At 36.9% G+C, this 13,718-nt stretch overlaps 1 protein-coding gene across 2 annotated transcripts in view; it reads right to left on the reverse strand.

The window, feature by feature from the left end:
- Window positions 1-13,718, reverse strand: part of Rgs17 (regulator of G protein signaling 17) — a 101,816-nt gene that overhangs the window by 9,148 nt on the left and 78,950 nt on the right. Inside the window, exons 3-5 of one of the 2 annotated variants that reach the window (XM_048800111.1) lie at window positions 7,625-7,714; window positions 6,413-6,647; window positions 64-640 (exon numbers count right to left, since the gene is read on the reverse strand). In XM_048800111.1, coding sequence (XP_048656068.1) covers window positions 485-640; window positions 6,413-6,647; window positions 7,625-7,714 — 481 coding nt within the window. In that variant the 3' untranslated portion in view covers window positions 64-484. Of the gene's footprint in view, window positions 1-63; window positions 641-6,412; window positions 6,648-7,624; window positions 7,715-13,718 lie in introns of those variants that run through there. The other variant, XM_015502387.2, reaches the window with a different exon arrangement.

Here is a 13,718-nt window from a genome sequence, read left to right on the forward strand (position 1 = left end):
AGAAAATTCCCCCCCCCCCCCCCCGGCCATTTTCTCATTTCATCTAAAGGTATCTTTTGCATTTCTACTCAGTGGCACAATATTGACATTAGAGTTTAAACTAATTCATCTTATTTTGAAATGGGTTGTTCTGGTAGGGTGAAGTCTTACCAAACACATGCCACTGTTTTTGTAAATGGTGGTTTTATTTTTAAACTTGAGATAACTTTTTGTTTCAATGGAAAAGAACATTTTAGATTAGTGAAATAGAAAAAAAGGATCATTTACTTCATAAATAATAGCATCATTAAGTTTAATATAATAGTCCCTTATCAGTAGCTAGAATCAATAGCTTAAAGTTATCTGAAGACAGAGAAATAAAATAACCTTAATTATTACTTGTTTTGAGTCATTCATTTTCTTTGCAAATTAAAAACTAGTAAAATAGCATACAGTAATACAGCTTAACATTTGCCAATCTGTAACAAAAGCACATTTGTTATTTCTATTTGAAAAATAAAACATTTACCTTAATATCTTGTTTGTCTGAAAGGTTGTCAGTCAAAAGAAGTGTAGAGAAGTCAATAACAAGTTTAAGCCCATGGGAATAACAATCTACAGTCTCATCTTGTGGTGTCTTGTGCTTCAGAATGAGGATCATCTATAATACAAGGCAATGGGGTGGATCCAGGCTTGGGCCTGGGCCACAGTCACCCTAGGATCAGGCATCTCTAGATGGCTTGTAAGCCATCTTAACTGGGGTCTACCTCATCATTCGGGGCTGAGGAATTCCTGGGAAAATCTTATCCCAAGGAGAGATAAAGTTGAGCACTACAAGAGCTATCTTTAGGCAAGGGAAGTTGTCTTCTTTCTCTGTCTGTATTACAGCAGTAACAGTTTACATACAAATACAGCTACCACGAGATCTGACGCATGAGATCTCTCTGACTACTGAGAATTTGGGAGCATTTCGTTGGCAGCATTTAGCTGCTGGTTTCAACAGTGCTGACCACTGTCAGTTTAGGGAGGTGGCAACTGCAGCTTCACAAAGATGGAAGTGATTTTATGGCAGCCTCTGTGGACTTGGAAATATTCAATCCCACAGGGAGGAGGCTGGAAGAAGAAATGAGAATGGCTTGGAAGCATAGCAAACCTAGGAAACTGTCCCGTGGCCATTTCACACACTACTGGAGAGGAAAATTCAATGAGTGCTTAGGTTTCGCAAGAGTATACAGGTAAAGTGGGGGGAATGAAGATAGAAATCTTGATAGTGTGGTTTGGGAAGATCTGGGCTAACCATTGGTGTACTCTGGTCAAACTTACTAGATTTCCTATGCATTGAAGGGGATTACTGTGCTTAGGTGAATACTTCTGATCTGACCTTTATTTTGTTGTTTTTTTTTGTTTTTGTTCTAGTCCTTAAGATATAATGAAAATTTTGACCCCATGGATATGGTTGTCAGAATTGTAGTGAAAATAATTTTCACTGAAAGTCTTTTTTTTCCCCATAAGACTTCCTTTATGTTGATTTTCTGAACAATATTTTAATATAACTTGATTAAATACTTCCTCCCATTTTCCATCTTATTTTTAAGAAATTGTTTTACTTAGGATTCTTTTCCAAGTCAAATTCTGATCAATAATTTTGTTTTTTCATTTATAAGCACCTATCAGATTTTAACAGTTAGAACTTTTGCCACTGGAGATTTTTTCTTAATTTTAACTAAAATTATTTAAATTATTTTAACTAAAATTTATTTTCCCCACATTAGTTTTAGAACCAAAGATATCTGATTCTCCTATCAATTTTAATACATCTTGAGCATGTGCACATTACTTATGTATTATTTTATGCTTGTTATTTCTACTGAAAATAATTATAAATTACAAATAAGATGGATGATATGATTGCATCTATTGGAGCATTCTATGAAACAGCTTTACTTTGCACATGCAGTCTCTGGAAATACACTAGGAGACTGTTGATAGGACTACGAATACAGTTTGCTTGCAAGTAGGCAAAGATATTAGTAAGATTAAATGAAGTGATTGTATTCTTGGGCGGACTCAGATGAGATAGCATATCTTGCTTGTTTTGAGAGTTCCAGCATGTGGTAGGGTGGTTGTTTCTCATTTTTATCTAAAGTTCTAAAGTTGGGTTTATAGACGTCAGTCATGAAGAAGATACTGGACAACGGAGGAAGGACTCCACATGCTTCAGTAAGAAGAGCTCCTCAGTTGGAGTCACAGGTTCCTGGGCTTGTGTTCTATAGTCACCAGATTCAACTGCAATTTCTCCTGACATCCACTTTACCTCTCTGAAGACCAGCTTCCTCTGCTGTGAAGTGTTGGCCTCTCTTCTCCTGGCTGAAGGACTTGGTGAGATGTAGATTGTGAAAACGTGTGTGAGACCCTCTTACCAACAGTGAACTTTGAGCCCAATGTGGAGAGATAAGAGGAGATGTAATAATTTATCATAATTATGAGGACGACGTTTTGATCAAACCCAGTCAGTGTCTCTGCTTTTGTGTCAAATGGAGCTTCACCTTCTCAGTTTCTTTTCTGAACACCCCTTTCTAGACTCTATCCTTCGGCCTTGCCCACTCCAACATTGACCACAACTTTTAGTTACTTATTTCCAACATGTGTTTTCTGTCTTCATAGAATGTGAACTCCATAATGGATAGGCCAGTGTCTGTCTTGTTCACCATCATATATCCAACACCCAGTCCAGAACCTGGCTCATGGGACTCCAATTATTAAAACCTGGTCTTGAAACAATTTGAAGAAATTTCTACTATGTTGGCCTCAATAGTTTCATTAAGGAAAAAAGTCATATATGTGTGTGTGTGTGTGTGTGTGTGTGTGTGTATATATTTACATGTATAAATAACTATAAATGTAGGCTTTCTCTACATATAACAAAATGAAACATAACTCAAATTAAGATAAAATAAACTTGAGTGAAGAAAATGTAGTCTAGTCAATAATAAATGCTTCATAACTTAGTTATTATCATTTTATAAATGATGCAAATTTTCATGTTTTTTAAAAATATCTGAGTAAGTAAGGCCAGATCATTTTGTTCCCATGTAAGAAATCAAGTTTGTAGTGCCTATCTTTTATTTTGATTTTTGGTTGTAGGTATTGAATCCAGGGGCACCTAACCACTGAGACACATCCCCAGCCCTTTTAATTATTATTGTTCTTTTATTTTGAGACAGGGTCTTGTTATGTTGTTTAGGGACTTGTTACGTTGCTGAGGCTGACTGTGAACTTGAGATCCTCTTGCCTGAGCCTTCCAAGCCACTGGGATGTGGTAGGCATGCCCTACCACCCCCAGCATGTAGTGGCTGTCTTAAAAGCTGTGCTAAGATTCGAAGTTCAATCTGAGTAGGAGGACCATATTGATTAGCTCTGTCATTTGGTGGGGGAGGTTATGGTTAGTCTCTGTGCCCATTTTTATGGTTACTCTTGTAAATAAATGAACTGAATAATGAGGCTCAAAAAAAGTTAAGTGATTTATCCAAGTCACACAATTAGGATGTTTCAGAGCCAGGACTTGAATCCTATGCACCTGGACATTCATCCCATGCTCTGACTACTATATAATCAGGGATCTCCTGGATGTGACATGTGTTCTTACCAAGGAAAACAACATTTGAAGAACAATAATGCAACCTTGTCAGTAATATGTGGTGCCTGATTAGAGACTGAGAAAAGTTCACACAGGATCATCACCAAGCTAAAATAGATTGGAAAGGGCTCTAATTTCCATGATGTTTTGTGAATCAAATCACTGAACATGGCTCAAGAGTAAATATATCCATTCCTTGGCTTAAAATACAGCTTTTCAATAATTATTTTGTATAAATGAAAAGACCTACCTTCATTTTACTTGGTTTTTGAGAGTAAACAATAATCAAATATAATTACTACTAACTTGAGAAGAGAAAAACCAGGTAACTAAACAAAGGCACTTCATACAGTTGTGTAACTTAGATTCTATATCAAAAGTTATTTATAATTTATTCACAGGTCAGCACATAGGTAGCAACATGATAAAAATGTGAATTCTAACTCTTTCTCTTTTCGCTCTCCATTATATGATATTTTGAGATTTAGGGTAGGTAATGGATCAAATGTGGATGTTAGGAAAAATGGAAAAAATAAATATGGCTATTAAATTATATATTAGTCTTTAGAAAAGTTAAAAAGGTCATGTTCCTGATTAGGAAATACTATCTTAAAGACTTTGTGGTGAAATTCATGTTCAAAATAAAGAAACTAGGCCAAAACATAACTTCATTATTTTAGCAAAAAACGTGAAAACCTAAGTTTATATTTCAATAGTCAGTATCTCTGGTAACTCTCAGCACATCACAAAGAAGAAGTAATTTTGTGAAAATCAAGTATTTTACAAAGCTCCATCAACCAGGACATCTGAGAACGAGGAGCTGTGAGAACAGTACAAGTGCCCCACATAAAAACTAAAGGCCAGGACATGGGGACCATAGAAATAAAGAAATGGTAAGTACTAAATATGGAGAACACATTTTTTTCCTAACAATTTTTAAAAAGTGGAACAATTTTTAAAGCGAACCATATGTAGTACGAAGTACTGACCTAGGTAATCCAGACCCCTATCACTTTAAGACAACACACATCACATACTCTAGGGAGAGAAATGGGCTAGATAATCTTCCCAGTGACTCTGTAATTTTGTGTAACTATAGGCAAGGACACAATGGGGCACAACTGGATCATATGGCTTATTTGCTGTATAATGCAACTTTGAAATACAAATGAGAATAAAATCATTATGCTAATAAGATTCAAGAAGAGTTGATTAGATCCTGAGGTTCTAGATACAACAGAGAACTGAAGGAAATTTTTTTTGAATGTAGAATTATTCTACTGTTAGAAATACAAGGTGATTTCAGTAATAAATGTATCAGTAATAAATGTAAAAATTTCCTACTTAGTTTCTATGACTATTTCTATATTAATGCAGAAAATGAAAAATGAATCAATCTTTTGTGCCTCCAATTTAGGAAGTTTTCTCATTTTGTAGAGAGAATACTGCTGGAGTATCTGGAATTCCAGTGACACTTTAACCTAACATATAAAAATAATTAAAGAATTTAAGTACACTTTATTGGAAGTGAAATAGTTTATGTAGCATTTCCAACTTAGAGATTGGTAAAGTAGATGAAAATGCATTTTTCAGGTCTCAGAGGAAGGAGTGCAAAGCAGGATTTGGGGGCTGGGGTTGTGGCTCAGTGCTGGAGCACTTATTTAGCATGTGGGAGACATTGGGTTCCATTCTCAGAAGTTTATATAAATAAATAAATAACATGAAGTTCCATCAACAACTAAAAAAAATAAACAAAAGGCAGGACGGGGCTATCTTTAGCACTCAATGAAACACTGATGACAACAGCCCAGTCCTAGGGCACAAGAGGGCAGTGTGCAGGACAAAGGGAACAGAAAGCACCAGGACCAGATATTTAACAGTGCAGGTAAAATCACAGTAGTTTAGTAGAGACAGAAAAGGCAACTGGAGGGTAAGGAAAAGACAGCCTCCCCGGGTCCCTGGGTTCTCTCAGGGCTTGAAAGCACTCTGAAGCTCTGACACCTGGGTGCCTGGCCACACTGTTATCCCAGGGCTTCTAACTCTGTCAGCTGCAGCATTTCTCATGCACAAAATTAAATTAATTTTTTAAAAGTTAAGAGGAGCATGCTATTTGATGGCTGGAGGTGTTTCTTACTGATTAGGTATATCCTGGCAATGGGAAAACAAGCTTGCATTTTCTATAGAATAAGTAAGATAATTCCTATTTCCCACCCTTGCCCTGAAAATATCAATAGTGATAAGAGTCCATTTTCAGTGCTGAAAAATCCAATCATAGGCATCATCAAATATGTTACTGTTTTTTTTTTTTTTTTTTTTTTGAGCCCTTATGCCAGAAGTTTTCAAACTAGTACATGTATGAAAACAAAGTGCAGATTCCTAGGCTCTGTTTCCAAAACTTCAGATCTAGCATAGTCATGGGTAGGCCTCAAGAATTTGCTTTTTAGACCTGCTTTCATAGGAGTGATCTAGGGAGGATGTTTTGAGAAGCATCACCCTGAGGTAAATTCTTCTTTTCCATTTTAGTTTAAGCCACAGCAAGTTGCTTAAACAGGTGTTAGTTCTGAGAAGCAAGTAGACTACCACACACGGTTCAGCCAGAGATAAGTGATCAAAGAATAGTGGAGGAACCTGACTTTCAAACAGGGATATTCATGGTTTGGAAGTTCAGTAATCTGCTCAGAGAATTCTTCTGACCTGTCCACATCCCATGTACTACCCAATTTGGATTGGACTGTGGTTCCTTTAAGGCTCTCCTTGGTCTTAGAGAGCCCACCTCAGTGCTTTCCAGATTTTTACCTCTTTTGGCGATAGTATGGAAATGTAATCTTCATATATCATTCTGGCCTTTTCTTCAATTACTTTTTTGTTCTGCTCTTTCTTTAAGTCTTCACAGGCGAGCCAGAAAAGTAGATTCTCTTCACTGTATTCTGTTCGCAGGAACTCTCTGAACAGGTTCCTTCCTGCAGGGGCCTTCATCATCTTGTCGAAATTTTGAGACCAGGACAAGACTTCATCTGCAGTGGGATTCTGGCTGCAGAGACAGAATGGGACCATTACCAAAAGCAGCCTTGACCTGGGAACACTAGACTAGGTGAAGGAGGGGAGGAGATAAAGTCTACTCAATTGCTGCCGTCTAGTGGTCAGTATTTTGACATGCAGTTCAGTCTGGCAAATAACCTGCCAGGACCAGATGAGTTTTCTCTGGGTCTTGACCAACAATCAGGTAGGCACAATAAACAGGGAAAGGAGTCAGGTGATGAAATAATAAGGACCTATACACTGTATGAAAATGGTTATCATAAATTCCTAATGAAGGGGCGGGAATTGTGGCTCGGCGGTAGAGCGCTCGCCTAGCACTGGTGGGACCCGGGTTCCATCCTCAGCACCACATAAAAATAAAGCATTGTGTTGTGTCCATCTACACCTAAAAAATAAATATTTAAAAATAAATTAATAAATAAATAAATTCCTAATGAAGCTTGAAAATGTTTAAACCCTGACAATAGGTTGCGAGTGAATGGTACTCTGAAGCATAAAATAGATTTTTTTTCTTGACATCATAAAATAGATTTTTCTAGCTATAAGGAATAGTTTATTTTTTTCTTCTCTATCAGCCATTTATTCACTAGTCACTGGATCTCAAATAAGATCATATAGTGTGCACTTGTTATGTTTTTCTAAAATGCCATTGTAAACCAGAGGGATTTTAGGAGACATTGGGGAGTTTTAGATACCTATGTGCAGATTTTTTCATGACTACTGAAGAAACCATCATTCATTGTTCCATCTGCATTTGGCCAAAGAGGTATCTATATTTTATTTTTCTTAACCTTTCTGACCAGGTATTTAAAATAAAAAAGCAATTGCAGTCACAAAACAAGATCTCAATAGACTATGTTAGCATTCACTTCACAAAGTCATTCCAAAGATCACCCTGAAGCAAGACACACTGCTTAGGCACTCAGTAGACGTTAACAGCACAGAAAACAGTGTCCGCCTCACACTCACCACTCCTCTAGAACCTGGATGCTCTCCATTTTTGTGGTGTGTGTGGGTCTTCCTGCCGTCTCCCCTCTTTCTTCATTCCTGACGGTGAGGCTGCAATGTAGCATAACACATTATTTTGTTAAGACTCAATTAAAGAATGAATTTTGCAGGAGAAACATTTCATAAGAGATTTTATTGTCAATTATGTGAGAATATTTAAAGTATAGAAAAAGAAACAACACTTTTAAATGGTGGGTAAGACTGTGCCAACTGAAAACAAGAGAATAATCTTCAAATAAAGTGAAAAAGCAATTTAGAATAATCAAAAGGGAGAGTGCTACTTATTCTAACCTCACAGTTACATAATTTGGATTACTAAAAAAAAAAACTGAGATATTTATGTGATTATGTGCTTCAATATTTGATATATAGTTTTGTTTTGTTTTTGCAGTACTGTGGATAGAACCCAGGGGTGTTGGCCTTAAACTTTCAGTCCTCCAAAGTTGCTAGAATTACAGGTGTGTACCTTCACACCTGGCTTAATACATACTTTTATGTAGTAATATATACTTTTATATATATTTATGTAAAAAAAAAATATATATATATATACTTAATATGTCCTTTTATATATTTTCTTTAAATGAAAAGTCATTTTGACTTTGGGTTAATTCTATTCAGTTTGTTTTCCATTTATTTTTCCCATAACAGCAAAGAAGATAAAATGTCTCAGAATCGAATACAGATTTTGTTAAATTCACACATCCTTCCCACAGACCAGGTGTGCTGTCAACCAGTCATCTGAGTTTAAGTTACTGGATTTGTATTTGACTTTGTCTTTGACCTTTCCCCTGATGATCTCCGATGCTCTGAGAGGAGCAGGCCTGCAACTCTGAAGGTTTGGGACAGGAGAGCATTGGGCAGGAGGAATCTCTGTTTCTGAGGTGTAGGGTGGGAATTCTACAGGATTACAGGAGCAGGATGATCCCATTAGCTTTAGTGACCCAAAACAAGAATAAGTATTGTCTGACTCAGATAAACTGCAGCTGATCAGTGCCTGGGGTGGAACACCCAAAGTTCAACATGTGGACTAGCAAGGATGCAGGAGGGTGGGAAGGATAACTCTGTCCTTCTACAACTTGAGCTCCTGAACTAGCAAATTAAAGCTTCTGTCTAAAAGCTGAAGAGCTTCACTAGAGCCTGTCAAGAGCAAAGCCAGGGCAGATAACACCTCTTTCATTTGTTCCTTCTTTCATGTATTTACTCTGCAAGAGGCAAGGGAAACTTTTTTTTTTAAGTGCCTGCCATGAGCCCATCACTACTCTCTTGGGAGTAATGTTATTCTGAGTATGAGCAAAGTAATGTGCAGAGTGGATTGGCAGGTGGGGCAAAAACTCAATATTAAATGTGTGGTATGGCTGGAGTGGATTGGAACTCTAACAGCCTGCATTTCTTTTGAGTGCCTACAAACCTCAGTCTTCCATGTTGCTATCCATTTAGGTGACATAAGTGTTTCATAAGAGAATAATTTGTTTCTCAAAATTATCTTAGTGACAGTGCTTCTCTGGAATTTCAAAGTGGGTTGTTGGGGGAGATAAACCACTGACAATACTCTCTGAAATTTCTTGCATATATAAAATAAATATATGTGCATGGATATATGTGTATATATACACACAATTTTTGGTAAAATCTATAAAGATCTTTTTTTTTTATTTTGTTTTAATTAGTTACACATAAGATCTTTTTTAAATAGGAAAATAATACTCATTCTACCAAGCATTATTGATCTTATATGTGTGGATATACATACATATTAAGGTTCTGCAAGAAGACTGAAAAAGAGATCTTTCCCTGCTTAGATAGTAAGGTCCTTGAGAGCTTATTTCTGTTGCATTCCCACATGTCCCAGAGAATGTGCCCCACAAAATGTAGGCACGCCCCATGTCATACAATATCTTTGAAAATTTGTTCTCCATGTGCCTCTGCTGCAGAGTAACAAATCTGGAATTCACGTGCATGATTCACAAGTTTCCAAAAATGAGTTCTGGCTCTTAAATCTGTTTCTGCAATGTTTACAAACATCCCAAATGCTACCATATTAGAGTGATCGCGATGAAGTACTGGGTTGTGTTTACATCTTGTACTTCCACAGATGGTAAAATGTGGACACATATTTGGACTACAACTGCTTATAACAGATATTCAATAAACGCTTAACTGCTCCCCATTTGTGTTCTCTCTCCATCTAATGTTGGACCCTGTACAAAGAGGCTAAACTCTAGCAACTGGCAATTTATTCTCTTAATAAACTTCTCTATAATACCACTCTTCAAAATGGGTTTCAGGATTGCAATGTTCAAGCACCACTGGAAATGCCATTTTAAGACAAAGTGCAGAAGATCAACAAGAAACTGGACTGTGTGCCTGCCCTGATACATACAAGTCTGTCACCTGCCCCCAATTTCACTTGGTCCTGATCTAAGGAAGCATAGTTTGTTTGTTTGTTTGTTTGTTTGTTTGTTTTATTAAGGTGATAAACTACTGGAAATATTTGCTATAGAGCAACATCCACATATAGTCTGTGTTGGAGAAATTTCCAAAAGGAAAATATCAAATGTAAAAGTCGTAAAGTCTCAAGACTTTTTTTTTTGTTGCATGCATGTAATATTTATAACTAACATTTCTACTTTTTAAACAATTAACTCCATCAAGAGAACAAAACACATTTGCAGTACCCACTATGGGATTCTTGATCAAAGCTTAAATACTTTATGGATGAAAAATGTCAACAACCTGGGCTAAGTATATTAAAATAAGCATTTAAGTTCTACTGGAGATTTTCTAGAATGGTGGCTTTGAAAAAGGAGGAAATATATATGGTCCATTTCAGAAAAATCAGAAAATATGCTCTGTTTCTTGGTTAATTGTTGGTTTATGGGGGATTGGATAGTGGCATGGGGAAAGGTTGCTGCCAATTAAACAGTTTACCTAGGGGTTTGTGATCAGCGATATGTGCAAGGTCTATTATGGAAGATGATCTACTAGTGCTAGAAGAACAACTGGCTTTCAGGAAGAACCCTTGAAATGGTGCAGATTGGATGAAAACTTTACAGTAGCCATGGTAACTCTGGGAAAGAGGATGATCATAAAACCATGTATGTTTAAACAGAAACTCAACTGAGGAATCAAGATGCTCAAGGTTAATATGCTGTGCCACCAAGGCTCCAAGAAAGAACCACTGTCATTGGTAAAGGCAGACAGTTTCCAATATTTTAACCATCTCACCCTGTGATATCAATCTTTTTGTTGTATATAAAAGCTTTTAACTAAAATTTCCTAGTACATAAATGAAATCAACATCCATTACCTTCTGAAAAATAACTGGCAGATTATTCTTTAATATTTCATTTTCATCATTCAAAATATTCATAGCAAAATACTGTAGCTTTATTCAAGAGTTGACAATAACCTACATATATGTATGAAACACCTGGCTTATGCCACCGTGACTGGAAATTCCACATGCATAGGACAAAAACGTGCTGCCCCGGAGCTCAGACAGGTAAGTAAACATCACACGGCATGCTATCAAGAAGTAAAAATAATGCATATGGTGTTTCCAAGACACAAGCATGGTATATATACTTTTGCAAGAGGGAATTGAGACAGGCTTTGCAGAGGAGGTAATGATTAAATTGGGTTGAAAATGAGCAGATGTTTGCCAGAGATATCTTCTGGATAAAAGGGATTCCAATCCAAGGAGTGATAAAGTTGTATAGAGTCTGGGAGCAGTCAAAAGGCACCATCTAAATGGAGAAGAGTGGACAGATGAGATGGTTCAGGGCAAGAGCCGAAAACCAGGATAAGCAGTGAAGTATGTCCTAAGTGACCAGCCAGGATGACCGGGTGGACTGCACAGGCAGATCACAACCCCCTTGGGATGATTCCAGCTCTGCTTGCTTTGTTTCCCCTTCAGGATGGTGACAATGAAGTGACCTATTTCACAAGAAGGTAAAGCAACAAATAAGAACTTGGGACCAAAAGGAAAATTATTTCAAATGATTAATTGGATGTAAGGACCAATGAGCGGGATTCTAAAATGGGAATGTCAAATTTATCAGAGAGCTCTTAAATTTCAATGGAGGAAACAGACTTCTATTTTGCCGTTATTATAAAACACTCCCTCACACATTGCCTTCCTTACTTCTTCCTCCCAACAGTCCTGTGAGGTAAGCAGGGTGTTTATTATTAACCATTCCATTTTATTTACAAGGAAACATCACGCGGTCTATTTATATAGCACAACTAAAACACAGCAGGACTAAGACAGAATCTCCCATCCCTGGGCTTCTTATCTGTGCTCATTTTCACTTTGCAGGGACCGCTCTGCACATAAACGAGCCGACTGTGATGTTTTACCTTTTTGGTTATTTACCAAAATTGATTTTTTCTTCAAGGTTTGGGAAAGGCAAACCACTTATTCCAAGTGTGTCCTGAGTGTAAATGCCCCTCCATGGGCATCGTCCCACAGCCCATTCCAAAGGAGCTGTGCCCCAGGACTCAGCCTGCAATAGATATGGGTGGGTGGCCACTTGTCTTCAGTTCCCCAAACCTGAGACTACCAGAAAGGAGCTGGTACAGAAAGTTTTGAAAGAGGAAGAAAAGATGTGATAGCACTTGCTGGGGACAAGCTGCTGTGGCTTCGAAGGCCTGCCTGGAAGCCCACCTTCCTCCCATCAACAGGAAACAACTTTCAGAGAGGAAAACAAGGGAAGGAGAATAGGACTGAGACCCTGCTTACAAAAGACTGCCAACCCTCCCCCACCCACAACCAAACAAGTACAGAGGCACCAGGAGGGAACAGTAGCCATGTGACATCCGTAATTTCAGACACATAAGAGCTGAGTGCAAACCTATGACCTGAACCTCATCTCCTTCATTTCTCCATTTTTATAATGCAACTTGGTTTTGAGTGGGGTTTGTGAGATGGAAATAGTAGCTAGTAATCTGTGCCTGGAAATGTTACACAACACAAATGAATAATTTTAATATAGTTAATTTAATATTAAAAATAGCATCACCTCTGTAAAAACTCTTGCATTTCATAGTCATGTATTCTGTGTCAAAAAAACAGTTTTTCATTTGGTTTAAGTTTTTGCTTCAGGTACTTCAATCTCTTAAGTAAAATATTAATCTATTAAAAACCTGTCCACTAGATGGCGGTGTTACCTTTATAAATACAATGTTTTAACCAAGTCGGAGTTAAAGAATAACTAAAAAAGTTTCTGGGAGTAATTAACCATATTTGGAAGAAAAAAAATCTATTCTTACAATAAGAAGTTTTGATAATTATGTCTTTTTCTAAGCAATTTGAAAAGAGTCCTTCAATTTTTCTGTGAATGTAAACTCCAAAGGGATAAATTTAATCTTGGGAGGTATGCCAAAGTGGAACCATTTTTTCTTTTTGTTATTTAGAAAATGTTCTGAATACTCCCTGGCCCAAAGTCATTGATTTGGGAATACTTTTGGTTTTCAAAGCAGGTAGTTATAATCTTATTCACATTGTTATTATGCTTTCCAATTATAAGTTAGTTTGCAGTCTACTGTCTTGTGCTGGGGGATGTAGAACTTTGGTCAAACATTCTTAGAACACATTCAGTAGATAAGGTTTTCATTATCAACAGGTAGGGAATGCATTTATGTAAAATGTTTTATGAGAACTATTGTGAGAGGGGGATCTCCAAATTATTTCAATCCCAGTTTTGAGTTGTCCATAAACATTAGTTTCTTCTTTTGAAACATGGAAACCAAAGCACTTCATTCTCCAAGTCTTTCTCTTTGCTACTAATTGTTCCTTCTACATGAATCTGCTTGAAATGATGAGTTTTAAAACATCCCTCTTTTTGTCTGTATTAAATTTCTATTTCAAACCTCAAGCCATGCATTTTAGGCTCATCAGTATGTTCATTTGATTTGGAATGCAAACTGCATCTAACAAGTAATTGCATGGTTAAAATCTGGAACCACTCTGTAAGCTTAGACAAACAACCAAAGTTTCTTCTTTGGCATAAACAAAGTAATCTTTATTTTTCCTTAGAATTAACAGAATCAG

Source organism: Marmota marmota, unplaced genomic scaffold (genome assembly GCF_001458135.2).
Source record: "Marmota marmota marmota unplaced genomic scaffold, marMar, whole genome shotgun sequence".
Lineage (NCBI taxonomy): Eukaryota > Metazoa > Chordata > Mammalia > Rodentia > Sciuridae > Marmota > Marmota marmota.